The 21,980-nt window shown below is 42.5% G+C and overlaps 1 protein-coding gene across 4 annotated transcripts in view; it reads left to right on the top strand.

Moving 5' to 3' along the window:
* Positions 1-21,980, top strand: part of LOC138762296 (ATP-binding cassette sub-family B member 6-like) — a 220,139-nt gene that overhangs the window by 152,158 nt on the left and 46,001 nt on the right. For all 4 annotated transcript variants that reach the window (XM_069936030.1, XM_069936028.1, XM_069936027.1 and 1 more), the window contains 3 exons: positions 16,660-16,834; positions 18,812-18,924; positions 21,035-21,129. In XM_069936030.1, the coding sequence (XP_069792131.1) occupies positions 16,660-16,834; positions 18,812-18,924; positions 21,035-21,129 (383 nt within the window). The remainder of the gene's footprint in view (positions 1-16,659; positions 16,835-18,811; positions 18,925-21,034; positions 21,130-21,980) is intronic.

Below are 21,980 nucleotides of genomic sequence, written 5' to 3'. Positions count from 1 at the left end.
TTATTAAAGCAGCCTCTTATGTGGCACCTTATCGAAGGCCGTTTGAAAATTCAAATACATAACATCCACAGCCTCTCCCTTGTCCACCCTACTTGAGGTTTCTTCAAAAAATTCCAATAGGTTGGTCAGAGAGGATCTTCCCTTCATGAAACCATGCTGGTGTAGCCAACTGCCAGAAAGAAACACACACACTCACAGTGTGGGAAGTTAAGTTCTGAGATTTCTTAAGGCTGGAAAGGCTCCTTTTATACAGTTGAGGAGTTCCCGTGGTTTATTTGATTGGCTGACATTAGCCACATGAATAACAATAGCGGGCAGGAACATTCTTGCATGTGAATAACCTTCCCCAGCTTGTTATGATGGATCGGTTAGCTGGGCAGCTTGGCCAGTGCTATTTTAGGCCTGCTGGTCTTGTACTGCTCCAGCTTTCAACTGCATCAGTTCGCTGTGTTACAGTGTGTTATGCTGCCGTTTACTACCGCGTATGCCAGCTCGATCTCCACGGTGGAGGACCACCACACTGGCTTAGAACTGTCATGTCATGCGCCTCGAAGAATTCTATAACCTCGTCCTTGAAGATCGACTCCAATATCTTTCCAATTACTGAAGTCAGACTAATAGGCCTATCATTTCCTTTTTTCTGCCTCCCTCCTTAAACAGCCGAACTACATTTGCGACCTTCCAATCCCCGGGAACCATGCCGAGTCTATTAATTTCTGGAAAATCAGATGAAATTAGTTGTGACCAACTGCATAGCTTTCAGGACAAAGTATTATTGTAGCCATAAAACAAATGGGATACTTTATTTGAAGAATTATTTACCAATTACTTAAACCATCTACTTCCATGAAATGTTATCACCAAGTACAATATTGCTACTCATGACTAGTTGGATCTTTGGCTGCTCCTCCCCAAATTGAATTTCAACTTTCTGTGGAAGATCAAAGGCACGGAAGGTGTGAGCAGTCTGACGCTGCCAATAGTGTGGTAACTGGAAAAGTATTCACACATCCATAATATCCAGAATTTGACATTTAAGTTTAACATAACCCTGCCATACTTTAAAATTGCTAGGTTCGCTACAATGGAAATGTTCATCGTCAGACCTCTGCCCTCGCCTCAGCTCTCTGACCCCTCCCCCCCCCCCCCCCCCCAACACTGTCCTTTCTTAAAATTAATTATGAATGACTCTCTAAATCCAATCTTGCTGATCATTTTAGGCGACCATGATCCTGAAAATCAGCAACAAATATCGGTAAGAGGGACTGGGTGATCAAAAAGTGGGATAAAATAAAGTTTGGGGCCTGAGCCCTTCAAGACTTGAAGGGTTCAGGCCAAAAACATTAACAGTTCTTTTTTCTCCATAGATTTACTCCACGGAGTTCCTCCAGCAGATTGTTTGTTATATTAGCAACATACTGGTTGAGTGAAGAATATTGTCCTGAACTTTTATTGATATTCAGTAATATGGATCTTTGATATCCAGCTGAGAAAGGGGTCAGGACCTTGCTGTCAAGTCTCATTTAAAGGAAAGTATCAGGCAAGAATTCTCAGTCTAATTTATAGTCTTGAGTCTCTGAAGTAGAGACCTAAAGTAAGGGAGTCTTCATTTCTGTCTGTCTGGGGTCAGTGATAGAGAGGTGGAAAGGCTGTGTCTAAAACCTGCGGTCATAATCTTAGTGAGGAATTGGGCATGAGAAGTTTCTTCATAGCAGTGCTTTGTAAAGATCTCTGGTTCTCTGAGGTCAGTAGATTTTTAGCTTCTGAGACTGAAGAAATGGGGCATTGAGAGAGGAGATCAAGTCAGATCTTATTGAAATTGGAGAAAGCACTGGTGTTGGGGGGGTGGGTGAGGTGAGGGAAGCCCGAGGCTCCTGACAATGGCATGACCTTTCCAGCATGATGCTTCAAAGAGTGGGATTGCAGCTCATCAGGAAGCATAATAAGATCAAAGGTAATTCTCACAGGCTGAAGCCAAATTTGATTGCTGGAGATCAAAGAATTAGGGAAGAAAGAGTGGGGGAGGTGGGAGGAGTGCAGTACATCTGAGGTAATTGATTCCATGACTCTCCAAATGGAATGTACAAGTGGACATTAGAGCCCAGGTTAAATAAAATTCATTTGGGTGGAGTTTTTGTGTCAATGGTGTTAGGAATTAAAGTACCTTTAAAGAAATTGCTCGAGACAAAAATTGAGAACAAAGAACATTTATTACTACAACAATGCAAAGTTGGGTGCTTCCCCTTACCTTGGGAATACACACACATACTGGGGCTCACCCAACTTTTATACAGTCAATTTCAGTATCAGAATGCCCTCCCCCTTACATTCTTCTGCCCCCTGAATGGGTTTGGCATAGGTAATTCTTCCTGCCTACGTGCAGTTTCAGTACACTTGGAGGACCAGGGGGGGTATCCTGTCGGTGTCCCTTCATGTCATTGTCCTTATTCACACCTTCCTGATTCTCTGGGCTACAGTCTCTTGATATGCAGAGTTGACTCATTCTATCTAGGGTTGGCTAATTTCATATGTATAAATCTGTGTATGGTTAGCTAATTAGAAATGTATGACTTGGTACTTCTGTCCAGGGCTAGGAGACCCTTATCTGATCCAGACTACCTCAACTTCCTACATTCTATTGTACCTTACCATTCCTTATCTTAGTCCTATGGTCTTGTCACAAAGGATAGAAGATTCTTATGTTAATCGTGCTGACTCTGCTTTCCTGCATCCTAAGCCCCAAACTTATCCTGTTTGAACTGGTTTCAGCCATTTTACTGATGAACTTTAGTTTCTTCCATGTTCATAATTTTAGGTCAATTTTCCCATCTCTCACAATCCTCACTTTTCTTTTAGATCAGTAATACTGATCTTTCACCATGATCAGTGTTACTGATCTTTGGTTACTAGTGTCAGTGTGACTGATCCCCCCCCCCCCCCTTCCTCACTTTTCTTTTAGATCAGTAACACTGATCTTTCAAGTGTAAGGTGTAGTTTTACCCAGCTGGTCAATAACCGAATTGTAATGTCTGTGTAAAGTCTTTAGGTAGGGGAGCACCATGAAGGTCAGGGGAGTGAGTCCAGCTGCTTATTAGGGTTTGGAGTATCAGGCTCCAGTTCTCAGTAAAGAGTCTAGTCCATCCCATACGTTGAAATATGGAAGCAGTGTCTTTGAAGCACACGACCTTTGTTAAGTGTTGTCCCGACGAAGTCTGTGAGAGGCGCTGCCTTCAGCAGCGAACGAGTAGCAGTAGTCAGGCGGTTCCGTTTGATTGTGGCTAGTATCTGATGTCCCCTTCAGCCCCGAACCCTAGGGCCACCGATCTCCGAAGGCTGTTTGGAGCCTGATATTAAAGTGTCAAGCAGCTCACGTTGTTGGAAACTGGTGCTCCCTTTCATGGGGTGATGAAAAGAGACCAAGCTGGGGGGGGATTGTTTCTTGTGATTTAACTGTGTGTTGCAGCTTGTCTGCTAACATTCATTGAACTTGTGAGTTGCAGCCTGTCTGTGTACATTAGCATATGTGTCAACTCTCTCTCTCTCTGCTACATGTACAATCCAATGTCCTTTGTGAGGATTTTGACACCCTGCACTCTACTTCGCTCCTTTCCACGTTATATAAGCACCAGATGAGCAGCAGCTCCCTGAAAACAGGTGTTCCCCTTCTGGGATGATCAGAGAGAGAGAGCCAGGTGGGGGATTATGTGTCTCGTGGTTGTGTGAAGTGTCTGTTTGTTTTGCGGTTAGCTTGTTAGTTTCCCCCTTTGTGTGAAATGTACATTGTTTGTTTTGCGGTTAGTCTGTGTACACAGGTGCCTCACTGTGTGACTGCCTATCCCCACTGTGTTTCCCTGATCCGTATTCTAAATACCTTGCCTCTATGCCCTCTCTAGCCTGTAAAACAGTACAATCTGTAACCTCTGCTACCCCTTCTCCAGAAGTACTTAAAACATCGAGAGTACTCCACTAAAGCTGTTTAATTCCCCTGGTCCGTATTGGGATCCCTTATATCCCATTATGACTATACATTAAATCTATGCCCTGTCTACATTCTAAAGGAGCTGAATTGTAACCTCTGCTGCCCCTATTCCAGGGGGGCTTAAAACATTAACGAACAATATTCCAAAGAAATTAGTAAACAACAATGAAGAATACATGTAAGCTCATTAAAATACAATAAGAACTTAATAAAACACAAAAAATGTAAAGCTCATTGAAAACTGCAATAAAATGCAAGAAGAACTGAATAAAACCACAATAAATGTAAAGCTCATTGAAAACAGCAATCAAATGCAAGAAGAACTGAATAAAACCACAAGAAATGTAAAGCTCATTGAAAACAGCAATCAAATGCAAGAAGAACTGAATAAAACCACAATAAATGTAAAGCTCATTGAAAACAGCAATAAAATACACAAAACTGAATAAACCATTAAAAAAACGAATAAAATTGTAACATTATGGCACTTTGTCATTAATTCTTTGAATGTGGGTCCAGCCTTTCTCTCTTGTTCTTACTGCTGTGTCTGTAATTAAAAGTACACAGAAGGGACCATCCCAGGCAGGTTTTAGTTGATCCTCTTGCCATGCTTTTACATATAACCAATCACTAGATTTTAATAAAATGAATAACAATCTGACTTTCCTTTGTGTTAGTGTAAAAATTGTAAAATGAAACACAAACCATATTTGCATGGGTTTTGAATATGTTAGACCTTATTAAAATGCAGTTGGAGCTGCTTGTCTGTATGGGGCACAACCCTCCAATTTGTTAGAGTGAGTACATAACAGACATTGCAGCACAAGAGCCCCTGCAAGAGAACTTGAAACATATTCAACCTTTAGTTCTGCCTTAAGTAAAATGCCTTGTGCCACAGCTCACAGGAGCTGGCCTTATTTAAAACAGTCTGTAAAACAGGCACCAAAAAAAAGTTAAAAGATGTTCTTCTGAGGATTGCACACACAATAATTTAAGTACAGGCTAGTTTCTATTATATTCCACTTAAAAGTTCTGCTGCATGAATCCTGGAGCTTGTGGAGTCATTATTGAATCAAGAAATATTGGTACCATGCCAATCTCATTCTAACATGCCAATTTCTCCAGTCCTTAAGTCAAGATGTACTGAATAGCATCTGGTACAAGATCTGTGAGTTCTTAATGATATTATTATTCTTATGCACCCAATTGTTCTGAACTATGCCACCAATTTAAATCATATTCCACCTATTGCAGTACTCACACAGCACCATAGACCAGTTCGCAGGTTTATTTCTCCATTAAGCTGAATCCAGTTGCGCAGGGTTTACCTCCGTGATTATTTACAATGTAACTTCCGCACTACCGGATTTAAATATAAACCTGATGAATGGGGGAAAGTTATCATGAATTAAATAACAGCGGCAATACAGAGAAATTGTGCTGAGGCATTAATTTCACTCCAGAGGAAAATGCACCAGAGAAATGAATGATTAAACTTATAGGAATCCCCATAGGAATCCCCAGAGGTATCTTTATTCTCCAGAGGTGGGTGATCTTTAAACTCACGGACCTTGACTGCTGAATGTGTAGAAGAAATGTATTAAATGTGTTGATAGGGCTCCATACCTCTAACTGCAAGACAAGAGCCTGAAGCCTCAATTTCAAGTGCCACAGTGTACTTAAAGGGACATGCACACTCCCCCTTCAACTGGCTGATCCAGCCACTTTACACATCAGATCCTTTCTTTATCTCACATACACTTAAAGTTAAGATGTATAGAACTCACCCTATTTGCGCAAACATTTCTCCCTGCAAATGTTATAACATCACTCAACTCTCAGGTACTCCCTGTGCAAAATCACATTTAAATACAATTTATTTCATAAATTGGAATTAACTGGTAGTTAAATTCGCTAATTCTACAGTATTGAAAAACGATCATTTATGACATTTAATTTTTAGCATGAATTTTAATCAATATTGGTCAGTGACTGAAGTGGGAAGTCGTGATTTATGAAATTATCTCTGGTCTCTACTCTCCCACTCCCTGCACTTCTCCCAACATTCAGGAGCTGGCACACAGTCCCTGCCTTTTTTTTTTTTTGTTACTCATCTACTATTCCTTTAACTGCTTGCATCAAAATGTTAGCCTTTGCTTTCTGCTTATCCTCAGATGTCTGGACAAATGCTTTTTGTGTGATCTGTAGAAGCTGGGTTATTCCCTGCTCATGCCAATTTTCTGTCTTTTGTAATTTTCTCTTAATGTCTGGGGCTGAGTTGGTAACAAAACCTGTTAGTACCAATTGTTCCCCTGCTGGGGATTCTATGTCGAGACCCCCATATTGTATATATATTTGGTCCCAAAAATTGGTCTAACTGTTCGGCACATCCCTGGGGATCTTCTATCAGGGAGGTCAGTTCTTTCTTAAAGTTACACACTTCAGTACTGGTCAGGGGCACATTTACGAAACCGAGACCCTCTCTCATGGGAACTTCCCGCAGTGGTCTCATCCAATTGGTTTCTGGCTTATTAGGTCTGGGTTCCTGCTCCCTGGGAAATGAATCAAAGGGTTCTGCCCTTTCTTCCTGAAGAGTCTCACGCTGTTCTGAATTAAAGTTACCTCTCTCTCCTGCCAACAGAGGTGGTAATCGAGTGCTTTGTGAGCAAGTTATCATACCACTCCTGCTCTCTTCTCTAGTGGTGGGGGAGGTGGGGAAGGTGCAGAAGGGTAGGTCATAGGAGGGGAAGGAAAGATAGGAGCCGGCATAGGAGGAACATAGGGTGGAGGGAGGGAATGTAACACATCCCAACCCTGTGGTTCAGGGACAAGAGGTTCCTCCTCTCTCTTATCCCTGGATTCTTTCTCATTCAAAACCAGCTGTTCAATGGATCCCTTGAGCCAGCAGGCTGCATATTCCCTGCTCTCAACATTGTCTGGCTGGTTTTGATAGAGCCATAAGTTCAAAGCTTCACACATCCATTCATCCTCGGATCCGAATTTTGGCCAGTACACGGAGCTCCCTTTAACCGGGTATCCCACCCATTCATTACAACAATATCTGACCGTCGTCAGTTTGTCTTTACCGCGGGTCTTTCCTGTGCCCCACTCAGATAACATCATCCCAAGCGGGCTGTACGTAGCTATCTGGTGGTCACGTCCTGTGTCAGGACTCTCATCTCTACTGCCCGCTAGTCTGTCTTTACCGCGGGTCTTTCCTGTGCCCCACTCAGATAACATCATCCCAAGCGGGCTGTACGTAGCTATCTGGTGGTCACGTCCTGTGTCAGGACTCTCATCTCTACTGCCCGCTATTCCCATACTTAGGAACAAGTAAAATACTCTTACCGAGTTCTGGCAGTACTGCTCTAGCGCGCGTCCTTCCGCCGTTTGTTCTCAATGCCTCTTCTCGGATATCACTCGCTTCTTCCACTGACCAGCCACCCGTCGCCCGTGAGTCCAGCTGAATCAGCCGGGGTGCACCTACTCTCGTCGTCGGGGTACTCTGTCAGTGGAGGGAGTGTGATCCCGGACGAGCCCCCATTTGTTAGGAATTAAAGTACCTTTAAAGAAATTGCTCGAGACAAAAATTGAGAACAAAGAACATTTATTACTACAACAATGCAAAGTTGGGTGCTTCCCCTTACCTTGGGAATACACACACATACTGGGGCTCACCCAACTTTTATACAGTCAATTTCAGTATCAGAATGCCCTCCCCCTTACATTCTTCTGCCCCCTGAATGGGTTTGGCATAGGTAATTCTTCCTGCCTACGTGCAGTTTCAGTACACTTGGAGGACCAGGGGGGGTATCCTGTCGGTGTCCCTTCATGTCATTGTCCTTATTCACACCTTCCTGATTCTCTGGGCTACAGTCTCTTGATATGCAGAGTTGACTCATTCTATCTAGGGTTGGCTAATTTCATATGTATAAATCTGTGTATGGTTAGCTAATTAGAAATGTATGACTTGGTACTTCTGTCCAGGGCTAGGAGACCCTTATCTGATCCAGACTACCTCAACTTCCTACATTCTATTGTACCTTACCATTCCTTATCTTAGTCCTATGGTCTTGTCACAAAGGATAGAAGATTCTTATGTTAATCGTGCTGACTCTGCTTTCCTGCATCCTAAGCCCCAAACTTATCCTGTTTGAACTGGTTTCAGCCATTTTACTGATGAACTTTAGTTTCTTCCATGTTCATAATTTTAGGTCAATTTTCCCATCTCTCACAATGGTCATCAGTGGGAAACGCTTGAAGGGTACAACTTCCGGCAGCAGAGCAGAATGAGGGGGCTAAAAGCAGTTACTATGGTAACATTTTTTAAAATTGCAGCACAAAATTGCTTAGAAGTCTCAAAATGATGGAATGGGAAAGTAATCTTGCTGATTACAGCCTTTCAAAGCTATTCAAGACTGATTAAGAAATGATCATCTGCAGACACTGTGCTGCTTGGAAACCATGCACCTGGATGATGGAAATTAAAACCAATCCTTGTATTTACTATTTCATGTGAGTTTATGCCTGTTTGATAAAAATAATTCAATTCAAACAGCGTATTAAAAACACAATGCTGGAGAAACCCAGCATGGCCAACAGTGCCCTTTATATCACAAAGATAAAGACAGGTGTCCAACATTTCAGGCTTGAGCCTTCCTATGCTCACTAACCGTGGAGGAAATAGCCTAATACAGTTGTAAATGTACCTACAGAAGAGTTGAGGGAGAGAGCTGCAGGTAGAAATCATTCCATGTGTTCCACAAAATAAAACTGGTACATCTTAGGGCCTAGCTAGTTCCATAGCTGCACTTTTTGTTTTGGAGAAAGTGAATAGAGTTGAAGGAGAAGTTTGTAAGATGCAAGAATAAGTTCAGCCAGGTGAACATTTGAGAAGTTAGGCCTTTGTCAAGGAAGTAAATGCCCTTCAGACCATCCTGGGTGGATGGATACCGAATTATTCTATGTCTGTGGTAAAGATGGAAATTGGAATCTGTCACTGAGGTCAGTTTAGTTTTCATGCTCTATCACCTCTATAGCTGGAAACAATTCATCTTCTTGTAAATTGAAGGGGCAAAGGCTGATGTTTCAGGTTAACGTCTGTGAAATCAGACCTTGAGAAGCCACAATAACCTCAATCCTGGCATTGATGTAGCACCCAAGGGGAAAATTCAGCCCATCGCCCCTGTGGCTGGTATAATAAATATTGATTTGCTTAATGGTATTTCCAGCACTTCCAAATATTTTATTTGCAATTAATCAGATTCATTTTTAATTTAATTGATATTATTTTTGTTCAAACCTTCATCAAATGGGCCATCATTTGTACTAAACCTTTTTTCTCCTCCTCAGTTATTTAATTTCTTTCACTTCAACCACCCTCACTGGGTCCCTCTGGAGAGCTCTCCTGACCTCGAGTCGTCTTTCCTGCTGCACCATCTATCATTTAGTGACTGGCTGGTCCCCTAAGTGCAATAAATTATTGGAGTTGTAGCATTCTACTCACCCCCATTACCTTTATCCATTCAGCCTATATCTTAGAAGGGGTTGAAATTTGGTACCGTCCACCTGGGTGATTGAAATTATAACCAACTAACCCAGTGGTTCGCAACCTTTTTTTCCCCACTCACATCACTTTAAGTAATCCTTTACTAACCACAGGTGCTCTCTGGTTAGTAAGGGATTAATTAGGGAGGTATGAGTGGGGGGGAAAAAAGGTTGAGAACCACCGAACTAGCCATTCCTTATATTTACGAGTTTTTATTTGTTAGCTATCAACCAGATAAAAATAACCTAATATCATTTCCTATCTGCAGCAGTTTTAAAACTGCCAAATGTCCACATGCCTATTATTTTAGCTGGTGCAGAACAGAACGTTGAGGCAGTAAAAAAATAATGGTTTTAAATTTGGACGTACAACACAGCAACAGAGCCTTTCAACCCATGAGCCCCTGTTGCCCAATTACACCCAATTGATCTATAACCCCCAATACGTTTTGAATGGTGGGAGGAAGCCAGACCCACAGGGAAGACCCATGCAAATAGCGCTGGATTTGAACCCCAGTCCCGATAGCTGGCGCTGTAACAGCGTTATGCTAACCATGTCACCCCAAAGAGTAGAGTTATCTCAGCATAACAACTTGCACTAAGTGCTACAAACTTTCCCCAAATTGTTTCAAAATAGGGTGACACCAAGCCAGAGGAGGTACGAGTATAAGGAACTTCTTAAAGACATGGAGAGGTGAGAGTTGAAAGTTAAGTGTTTAGGCCCAGAGCTGGAAGCATGTCTGCCAATAGGTTAAACAGGTTAGGACTTTATTCCCTGGAGCATAGGAGAATGAGGGGAGATTTGATCGAGGTATTTAAAATTATGAGGGATCTAGATAGAGTAAATGTAGGTCGACTTTTTCCACTGAGGGTAGGTGAGATACAAACAAGAGGACATGGGTTAAGGGTGAAAGGGGAAGGATTTAGAGGGAACATTGGGAGAAAACTTCTTCACTGAGAGAGGGATGGGAGTGTGGAATGAGCTGCCACTCGTGCGGGCTCAATTTTAAGTTTTAAGAAGAATTTGGACAGGTACGTGGATGGGACAGATACGGAGGGCTATGATCAGGGTGCAAGTCAGTGGCACGAAGTAGAATAAGAGTTTGGCATAGACTCGAAGGGCCTGTTTCTGTACTGTATTGTTCTATGGATCTAACAAAGATCCATAATCAGCTTGCTCCCATTGTAGAGTATCCTTGCAGTCAAAATCTGTGACAAGGCTGGATCACTTTATCTCTGGGGCCACCTCTTAATCAGATGTCAATTAAAAATTTGGCCCATACTTCTACTCTATCGGCACAGCAAGAGTGTTTGAAAAGTCAAGATTTCATAGCTGCCGTCTTGCTTGTGGTAGCTGAGCAACATTGATCTCTGCAGGAATTGTAGATGTGGAAAACCTCCAGTAGGCACTTTAGAAACAGTGGCTGGAAAGTAGCACTGCTGGTGTTCTGAATGTAGTTCTGACCTAAAGAGGTGCTGGTTGTTATATGAATTAGCAAATAAGATTATCTGTCGGTGGCTAATGGGAAAATCTGTGAAAGAATTACCACAAAGATTAGAGGGGAAATGGGATTGTTCACAACCAGTAAAAGGCCCAAGAGCCGCTCTCTTTGTCATGTGGTCAATGTGAAATGTGCAGAAGTTGTACTCGTGTTGGCTCTGTAAAATCATCGAAATCCAAGCATTGGGCCATATCAGTGCTATTTTTCAGGCCAACTTTCCCATCAGTGACAGGCTACCTCCAGGAAAGATAAAAATAAGATTGAAAGAGTGCTGAGAAAACATAGAAGGATGTCAGGACTTTAATTTTTAATTTAGACACACAGCATGGTAACAGGCCATTTCGGCCCATAAGGCTATGCCAACCAGTTAACTCACAACCCCAGGATGTTTCGAACGGTGGAAGGAAATCGGAGCCCCTGGGGAAAACCCACACAGACATAGGGAGAATTTACAAACTCCTTACAGACAGTGCAAGATTCGAACCCCAGTCCTGATCGCTGGCTCTGTCGCACTATGCCAACTATGAGGAACTGAGTTGCAGGGGAAGATTGAACATTCCCTGGAGCATTAGAGAATGAGGGAGATTTGATAGAAACATACAAATTATGAGGGGTATAGATGGAGTAAATACAAGTAGGCTTTTGCCATCGAGATGGGGTGGGACAAGAACTAGAGGACATGGGTTAAGGGTGTAAGTGTGAAGGTTTAGGGGGGACATTAGCGGGAACTTCTTCACACAGAGGGTGCTGGGATTGTGGATCGAGCTGTCAGTGGAGGTGGTGAATGCTGGTTTGATTACAACACTTAAGGGAAGACTGGATGGGTGCATGGAAGGGAGGGGTATGGAACTAGGTGAAATAATAGTTCCTCATAGTTTAGATGGGCCAGAAGGGCCTGTTTCCAGGCTCTCATGTCCTGTGGTTCTAATCCCCTCGAGGGACTCTGTTCAAAAGGAAGAAAGTGAAAGGGAATCCACAGTTTAAAGAGAGGAAACAGACCAGCAACTGTTTGTCTTAGGGAAAACTTGTAGAAAATAAAAGCCCTTCTGATTTTAAACATGTTAATTACAAATCTTTTTTGCAATCATCCAAGTTCTGAAGCTCTGCTTTTTGAAAGAATCTCTATGTATGCACATGACAATTAACCCGGATGTTGTCTTCTATTTGAACCATCATAGATCATAGTATCTTGCTACAAAAAGTCACTCTTGCACCGGACCTCTTCCTTTGGAGCTGCACTGATTGCTGGGGTAGACCAGAGTCTGTCCCCAAATTAACATCCTTTTCATCTCCTTCCTTCACCTGGGATTTATTACTGTGAGTTCTTTGCCTAAGCCCGAGGCATTGTGTGCACAGGATTGATCAGAGAACTGTGAGCAGCTGCAAGGATCTGGACAGATTGAGATGCTATTTAGAAAGGAACTAATCTGACACTTTGGCTCCTTGATGTTGATCTTGGAGAATGGTGCAAAATGGCCATTTGTTTGATGTACACCTGACTCCATCGTTCATATACTGCCAAGCTTCTGCAAATTGCTCTACTCTTCCTTTTACTAATATTTTTAAACACAGACTCCGAGGTTCCTTTTATTGTTACATAATAATACATTAAAAATGTAATTTTTAATGTATATATTTCAACTTTTGTCTGCCATAAGGCATTGCCCGGCGTCCCTAACAACTGGAGAAAGAGAAACCAGAGAGAGTCCCTTCAGAGGTACCCAATGTCCATGGATTCATCTTCTATCGAATGAAAATTTTGTTGACCAGCCTACCCTATTTATAGAAATACCAAATGAACCATAAACATAATTCAACCTTGCTATTGCAAGTGTTTGAAAAGATCTTTTGAAATGATCTTGAAAAACCTCTATCACTGGTGCAGGCGGAGCGAAGGCGCTCAGCAAAGCGATTTCCCATTCTGCATCCAGTCCCTCCGATGTAGAGAAGGCTACGAAGGGAGCACCGGATATAGTCAATAATTCTTGCAGATGCACAAGTGATGGGTTGCTTCACTTGAAAGGAGTGTTTGGGGCCTTGGACTGTGATGAGAGAGGAGGTGTAGTTGGAAGTGTGGCTCCTCCTGTGGCCACAGGAGAAGGTACCGGTTGGGGAGGTGTGGTTAGTGGGGAGGGATGAGTGCACAAGAGAATCATGGAGGGAGTGGTCGCTACAGAAGACAGAGAGGGGAGGAGAGAGGAAGATGTGTCTGAGAGAAGGAGATGGAATCCTTGCAGGAGGACAGGTTGTGAAGAAGTGTAGTCAAGGTAGTTGTGGGAGTTGTTGGGTTTGTGATACATGTCAGTGGAAAGCTTGTCTCCTGAGATGGAGACAGAGAGATCCAGAAAGGAGAGAGTTGTCGGAGACGGACCAGGTGAGTTTGAGATCGGGGTGGAAGTGGATGAAGTTGACAAGCTCATCGCAGGTGCATGAGGCAGCCCTGACGTAGTCCTCGATATCCTGGAAGAAGAGTTGAGGGGTCTTGCCTGTGTAGGCTTGCAGTATGGATTGCTCATATTGCAGGGTATATTATATTTTATATTAATTATTAAGATGTCTTTAAAAGAGATAGATGGTGTGGATTTAGTGTGTAGATCATTTCACAAACCGATATTAACATTTCACAAAAGACATAGCATTTGAAATGCAAGAGCTATGCATAAGTAGTGACTTCATGTCCACAGTGACTTTCCAGAAATTTTGAAAAATTGCCTATTGAGACTTCACAAGTCGGTGTTAATTGGACTGATGTTGTTGGAGTAAATGGACTATTGTCTTTAAAGCAACAGATGCCCAGACAGAAACTGATTCCGGTTCCAGCAATCTGTCTGGTGGAAGTTTGCTGTTCTAAGAGGCGTCATGTAGTTTTGCAAACAGAGAGAAAAAAACGTGATTCTTTTAGAGAGAGAGAGAGAGAGAACTGAGTTCTGCAGTAGCTTTTGGAGGGTGCAACATGGCAGGCTGGCAGGCTTGTTGAAAACCCCATTTTGAAGACGGGTTCTGAGTTTTGAGTTCAGCCTGTTGAAAAACTCTTGTAGTCCTTACAAGAGGAAATATCTGGCTAGAGTATTTCTCCTGAAATAAGGGAAACAAAAAGAATTCTGTGGTGACCTGGAAGAAGAGGCTATCATTTGGAAAACCCATGATGGGGCAAGTTTCTTCTACAAGACACTGAAGTAGCTGATCGGAGGGAATCAGGTTGTGTGTCCAATGGGTAACATATCTCTCTCTGAAATCAGCTAGAACCCTCCTGAGCGGTCGGTAACCATTTACCTTTAAGCACCAGAGCCTGGTAAAAATTCATAAATGTCAAATTCTGTGCACATTATAAGAATTGCCTGATACTGGTGAACTTGGAAGAGTGAGAAGTGAGATTAGACTGTGAAACAAAGAACTTTCTTGAACATGTACACATTACATACACGTGCACTTAGAATTAGAAGGGGGTTAAGTTAATGGTAATAAGTTAAAATTTGATCCTATTTTTATGTTTAAAGAAAATTAAAAGCAACTTTTGTTAAGCAACTATTTGTCTTGGGTGAATTTCTATTGGTGCTGGGTTTTGGGGTTCTCTGACTCGTAACACTCCACAAAGCCCACAAAAAGGCAGACGTAGCTGGACCCATGTAGGTGCTAATGGTTACTCCTTTGATTTGGAAGAAGTGAGATGAGTTGAAGGAGAAGTTGTTAAAAGAGAGGACAAGTTCTGCCAGGTGGAAGAGGTTGGTGGTAGAGGGTAACTGGTTGCGTCGCTGAACCAGAAAGAAGTAAAGTGCTTTAAGACCTGTGTGGGAGATAGAAGTCTAAAGAGATTGGACATCCACCGTGAAGATGAAGGGGTCCATTTGGGGAATCTGAAGTCATTGAAGAGATGGAGGGCATGTGAGGTGTTGCAAATGTAGGTGGGGAGGGATTGGACCGGGGGAGTCATGGTAAGATGAAATTAGTTTTGTAGGGCAGGAGCAGGCAGAAACAAATGGGCTTACCCAGATGGTTGGGTTTGTGTATCTTAAGTAGAAGGTAGAAATGACCAGTGTGGGATGGAAGACAATGAGGTTGGCGGTCATGGGAGGGGTGATGAGATTGGTGATGATGTTGGAGACAGTGGTGGGGTCCTGTGGGAGGGGTAGATAGGAGGTGTCTGGGAGTTATTGTTTGGGCTCAGTAAGGTAGATATCAGTGCGCCAGACCACAACAGCGCCACCTTTATCTGCGAGTTTGATGATAAGGTTGGGGTTGTTGCAGAGAAAGTGAAGGGCAGAGAGTTAGGAGGAAGTAAGCTTAGAATACAAGAGGGGGTGGTAAAGTTGAGACAGTGATGTCTCAGCTGCAGTTGGAAATAAAAAGACCCAGAGCAGGCAGCTGGCCAGAACAAGGTGTCTAGAGGAGGAAGAAGGCTTAAAAGTGGGAGAAGGGGTCTTAGGTAGGGGGATGGGGAGTCATGGTCATGAATGTAAGCCTGGAGGCGACGGAAGGAGAGTTTGGCATTGTGGCATGCGTGGAACTCATTGAGGTGTGGGCAGAGGGTGATAAAAGTAAGGCCTCTTCTGAGGACTGAGTGCTCCATCTCAGAGAGGGATAGTAAAGACCAAGCAGGGGTCAGAATGGGAATCAGTGTAGTGGGGGGAGGGGGAGAGGAGGGTTGGGGAGGTCTGAGGATGGAGATGGAGGGTGGGGGTGGGAGGTGGTGAGGGTTGGGGGCTTAGTGGAGGGAGGGGGCAGGTGGGAATGAAAGAGGGGGAGAGAGAGGTCAGAGTGGGGGGGGGGGGTTGGGTGTGTGAGCCCATCAAGCTCAAAACGTTGGTTATGTATCTTTATCTTTGCCATATATACTACAGTTTGACCTGCTGAGTTTCTCCAGCATTGTGTTTTAACTCCTGTATCTCTTTCCTGATGGGAGTAGCTGAAAGATGCTTGTGTGCGGGGCGGAAGGGGTCCTCGATGATTTTGCGTGCCCTTTTCCAATAACGATCCCTGTAGATTGTGATAGTGGTGGGGAGGGAGACCCAAATGATTCTCTGCTGTTCTTATGATCCTGTGGATTGAACTCTGATCTGATGCTCTACGGTAACCGTAATACACTGTGATACATCTGGCCAGGATGCTGCTCTCGTAGAACTCCTGTAGAAGCTTGACATAATGATGGCCGGTTGCCTTGCCCGCTTCAGTCTTCTCAGGAAGTGCAGATGCTATTGCACCCTCCTGACGAGTGAGGAGATGTACGTAGAAGCACTGGCGGGCTTTCCTGGCCATTTCATTAATGTTGCCCTCTCATTCCCATTCCCATCCTTCCTGCTCTGGATTAGAGTGTAACATTTGCCATTGTTGCTTTACAAAAGGAAGGTAGTGTTCCAGAGGTAGTCCTTTCCTACATGTCTTGAGGTATAACAAGCTTCAGTTACAAGTAAAGGTCCCATCAATAAAAACCAAGTTGTGCAAGCTTTCTGTCGAAAAACTGCCACCTTCCAACATTACATCCCTGCTTAATTTGCTGTAAAATACTCTGGGCTGATGATGAAAGCCCCCATGAAAAATAGTTTGCTCCATATTACAACTAGACCAAATGTATTCAGTATCGGGGTTTCTCAGATCCTGAAGTTTATTCTGAAAAATCTCTGAATTTCTGTCCAGGTGAAGCAACATTCTTTGCGTTCACACATTGGGGTGGTGCCTCAAGATACTGTTCTCTTCAATGATAACATCAGGAACAACATCCGGTATGGGAGAGTGAGTGCCAGTGATGAGGAAGTGGACGAAGCCTCTCGAGCTGCTGACATTCACGACCAAATAATAACATTCCCTGAAGGTACGACTGCATGTTCCCTTGATTTTTTTTAGGAAATGATCTTGGAAAGCATTAGCTTTCAACACCAACTACAAATGTTTTATGACTGCCATTCTGCATTAGATTTCTGACTGCTTACTTGCAGGCACATTCTTACTATGACAGTATGCTTGTAAACATGACCTTCAACGATAATACAGTTTCATTGAGGTAATTTTTAAAAGAAGGTATCATTTATGATGGGATGTTCCTGGAGTATAAATATTTGCAGAGCTTGTAATCCATTCTGAAACCATTTACCAAAATTCTCTTGTCATGAAGAGAAAGTGAGGATGACATTTTTGAATTGGTAACCCTTGCAGTCGTATTTATACTTTTGCATCTAATTTCTCACATTTACCCTGCCGTGCATTGTAAACAACAGCTTTCATTTACATAGCTACTTTAACCATCGAATTCTAAACTCTGTAATCGTGCTCTTTATGCAGCTGTATGAATGTTAGAGATAGGAAAAACACAGAAATACTGGAGGAACTCAGCAGGTCTCACAGCGTGCATATTAGGTAAAGATGTGTTACCAACTTTTCTCAAGGTATGAGCAAAAAGCAGGCCGGAGTGTGTATTAAAAGGCCAGGGAATAGGGAAGAATGGGGAGGGACAGGAACACAGACCCACAGACAAAAGATGTTGATCGGATATGATAAGAGGACAAGTCTGGTGTCCGTGCTGCGCAATTGCTCAGCAAAAGGAGGGGTAAGGCACTCTTTCTGTCTGATAGCCTACAGGTCACCCTTAGGCAAGGTGTGATACCTGTTTAACCATGTGAAGCCACGGATTGCAGATGGTGGATGGTTTTTACAAACATATTCTACAAATTGAAATTTATGGCTGTAAAACTAAAAACACTGGGCAGATGAATCTCCTGATCAATGGCCAGAGTTGCCTGTCCACTATGGACATGGCAAAGGGAAATCACTTCAGTATTTTTCCCATGTATAATCATGAACTCAACTCAGCTCAAAGATGGAGCCTTCACCGAAGGAGAACAGGGGAAGCAACACTACAATTCGAAGGGTTAGAGATCATGATGGAAGGAGAGACATGATCGCCCACGCCGAACGGCAAGGCGCTTGAATGAACAGAAGAGAGGAAAGATGAAAACTGCTCAGGGGAGGGGGGGGTTTCATTTTTTGGCTCTTTGAAGGAGTCAGGGAAAACCGGAGAGAAATAGTGAGACAGCTAGAGGGAAAGATGGGGGCGGGGAAGTGCTGGGAGGACTAAAGGAAACTGGAGAAGTCGATGTTAATGCTATTCCGGTTGAAGAGTGCCCAGGCGGAATATGAAGAGTTGTTCCTCCCATTTGTGGGTGGTCTCAGATTTGGCAGTTCATGGACAGACATACTGGTTTCCTTTACCCCCAACCCCCAACTTCCCCTCTGTCTCCTTTCCTCTAGCTGTCTCTCTTTCTCTCTTCCCTCCCTCTGCCCTTTTCCCACTGACTGCTTCCACAGAGCCAAAAACAACTTCCCCATTAATTTTCACCTTTCCTCTCTCCTGTCTGTCCTCTTATCATATCAAAATAACATCTTTTGCCTGATGGTCTGTACTCTTCCCACTCCCATTCTTCCCTTCTCCACAGCCTTTTAATACAGGATGGGCTCAGGCCCCAATCGTCACTAATATATCTTTACCTCCTATGTACGTTGTGAGTTCCTCCAGCATTTCCCTGCTTATTTTTGATGGTTAAGATGAGTAGAAACCTCTTCTCGTTTCTACCCCATGGAATCTAGCTTATTAACTAATAATTCTGTTTTTATTTTACTTGATTATGTTCCTTTAAAGTGGCTTGGGGCACTTCACTACCTTATAAATGCAAGCTTTTCTGTTGTTTCGTATGAAGATTACATGTTTCCTGCAGTCCTTTGAATGTTTTGGATATATGATATGATTGCCATGTTGTGAAGGGCATCCACAAACTCCATTTGTTGTTACCTTCAGGATATGATACGCAAGTGGGTGAGAGAGGCCTGAAGCTCAGTGGAGGAGAGAAACAACGGGTGGCAATTGCCAGAACAATCCTAAAGGCACCTCAGATCATTCTTCTGGATGAGGTATGTAGAAAAGTACAAATTCTTCCATGACTGTCAGAGACACAGGTGTTTTCTGGAACACTCAAACCGATTCTACAGTTAACAGAGCTGTCACGCCCATACTGTGAGTAAATCCAGGCCAGGAGGATAAAGAATGTTTCTCAGAGTTCCTCTCAGATTTGGGAAGGACTGATGTAGTTGCACAATTACTTTTTTTGGACTCAATGTTAGTTCAATGACCTCAGTCTTCAATTCTTGTAATTGAAGAGGTAAAGGAACTATTAAGGATTCTGACATCTTTAAGAGTAGACTAGATAAAATGTATCCCAAATCTTTAGAGAAGCAAGGGCACAAATAAGGGCACTGACTATTGTTTCCCAATCCTCTCTGGCAACAAGCATGATACCAGAGGACTTGCATCAATGGTGAGCAAATTATTAGATACATTTCTAAAACAACAAATATCAGTATTTCCAAAGGCACAGGTATAGATTTGCTAAGAGGACATGACTGATGAACGATAGGAATTTCCTGAAGTGCTCTTTTGTATAATGCACAAAGCCTTCCAATTACATGTGGTTTCTGCTACTCCAGTCAATTGTACCCTAAGATACCAAGAGTAGAAATGAAGTGCCTCCTGCAATATATCTTAATGGGCCAATTGATGTGATGTGTTCCATGGATTTAAGACTAGTGGAAAAAAATTGCACTTTAGATCATCTTATGGATCAGGTGGGAGCAGCATCTATAGTCTGTGCTGGTTCTGTTCAGAGTTGCCCATAGTCTTTGAGGAACAAAAGACCCATGGACCTCTTATTATGGAGTCAGGGATGAGGTAATTGAGCCCTGAAATATGTGTTTTCCCACAATACCATTCATCTGGATAATGAATTTGTGTCCATTGTGTGTATGTTTTCCCAGAATCATTTCCCAGAATGACTGGCATAATCTCAAATAGATTCATGGAAGATGATATGGTTCATGGCATTTTTCATCTGACAGAAGTCATTGAAATCCAGGTGGACAGTCTGGGCCAGCGTCAGGGCTTCCTTAGTTAGGGCCACCAATCATATAGCCACATTTATCAGGCCACCTCTCATTGTGGTGAGGCAGCTGCAGTATCATGAGGTGAAACAGATTCAACAGCATATTGTGGACAAAAGGGGAACTAAACCATTTTTTTTATCCAAAGTGCTCGGAGTATTGTCTGAACCATTTTGATAAGGAGTCACAGTCCGATTGCTATTGATTAACTTCTGGAAAATGTTTTAAGAATTTCTCCACTCAAAATACAGGCTTTGTATCTTTCGTGTAAAAATCAAAATGCCTTCAGGAAATGCAAGTAGGAATAGGCCCCTAGCCTTCACACTTTCTCCACATACCATTGGGTTGTGGACTGCCCAGGCAGAAGATGAAGGCAAGGTCAAATGGAAACTAGAACAACACCTCGTATTCTGCGTGGGGAGCCTATAACCCAATAGTATGAAGATTGAATTATCCAGATTATAATCCACACTCCCCATGTCTCTTTCCTTTTGATCCATCCAGGTTATATCCCAGCCCCATCCAATTATTTCTTCCTTTCCTTCACGCTCAATGCAACTGCCATCCAGATCTCAAGGAGTGTCTTGTAAGTCTCACATACTGTACTGCAGATTGGACAAGGGACTGAGCACCTTGGCAGGTCTTCAATTTAAAAAACACCCTTTGCTTAAAAAGTAAACCAAATAGAAAAGAGGTTATATTAAATTAAGTTCCAAAGTAATAAGGCACAGCCTCACGACTTTATCAGACCGGATGATCTTTTGTTAAGTTCCATCGTGGTGTACATCAAAGGGAGAAAGAATTTACAGATCATGTCCAGAACATTGTTATTCCATAATGCTGGCAACCTTTCATCAAAGAACTTTATCAATGTAACCGATTGTGCCATTGAAAATTAAGATGGAATTAACTACAGGGACAAGATTTATGGGGTCTTTTGTCCACCTCTGAGTCTCTTGACCAAGTGTTGGGAGGTTGGCTTTTTTGGTGTTGAATGTTGTCAGTTTGATGTTACTTACTCACTGTTCCCGTTCCATTGATGTCGCCCTATTTATTTCTTATTATCGCATTTCTTGTGTTTCTCCAGGCCACATCTGCTCTAGACACACAAACTGAAAGGAACATTCAAACCTCACTTGCCAAAGTGTGTGCCAACAGGACCACAATTATTGTGGCCCATCGGTAAGTGCTCCAGGAAAAACTGATTCAAGATTTATGCAGATGGGAGATTTTTAGCCAAGCCCTACGATGTGAAACAAAAAAGCACTCTTCATCTTTTATGGGGCACCTCAGTCCTGCTCAGACTTTCCAATCGCACATGTTTAAAAATACAAACTAGTGTTCCTAAAAACTCAAATTTTAATTTCCTTTTTTAAGCAAAGCAGCTCTCTATAGCACAGTAAAGGCCCTTTGGCTCTCGATGTTGTGCCAACCTATATATTCCTACCTAAAAACAAATGATCGCCACAGTAATAATGCCAACTCTTGGCAAAAATGATCGAGAGGTGGGAGTTCCTATTGCACAACAGTGACTGGAACATTTTAATTCAATTAATGAAAGACTTCAAATAAGTTATATATTTATTTTATTTTATTTCTGTATATAAAAAATACTCTATCCAGAATTGCTATATTGTTGTAAAATCAGGAAGAGTTATTAATTAACTAAATTTTGACCATGTCCAGGAAGCAACTCAGTTTAAGATGTTCAAGTAATTGTTGGTTTTGCTACCAACAGTCCTATCACATCAATTAATTTAAAGTCCCCAGCAATATTAAGCATTTAACTAGTTAGTTCAGAGGCTCATATTTATAAGCAAATAAATTAGAACAGTGTTGGAACTGTCCAGGGTAATATCAGGTGATCGTTATTTAGATGCAATGTATTCAAATGCCTCTGGAAAAATGAATCTAAAATTTCTTTCACCATTCAGAGCAGAGAGTGATCTGGGAGAACAGGCATTTCTTAGCACGAGATCTATGGTGTGAAGTACATTGACGTTTCAAATCTGGAAAAAAAATTGTATAGAACT

Source organism: Narcine bancroftii, chromosome 4, assembly GCF_036971445.1.
Source record: "Narcine bancroftii isolate sNarBan1 chromosome 4, sNarBan1.hap1, whole genome shotgun sequence".
Classification (NCBI taxonomy): domain Eukaryota; kingdom Metazoa; phylum Chordata; class Chondrichthyes; order Torpediniformes; family Narcinidae; genus Narcine; species Narcine bancroftii.
Note: the sequence above shows the minus strand (reverse complement) of the source record. Positions and strands in the feature narration are given on the sequence as shown.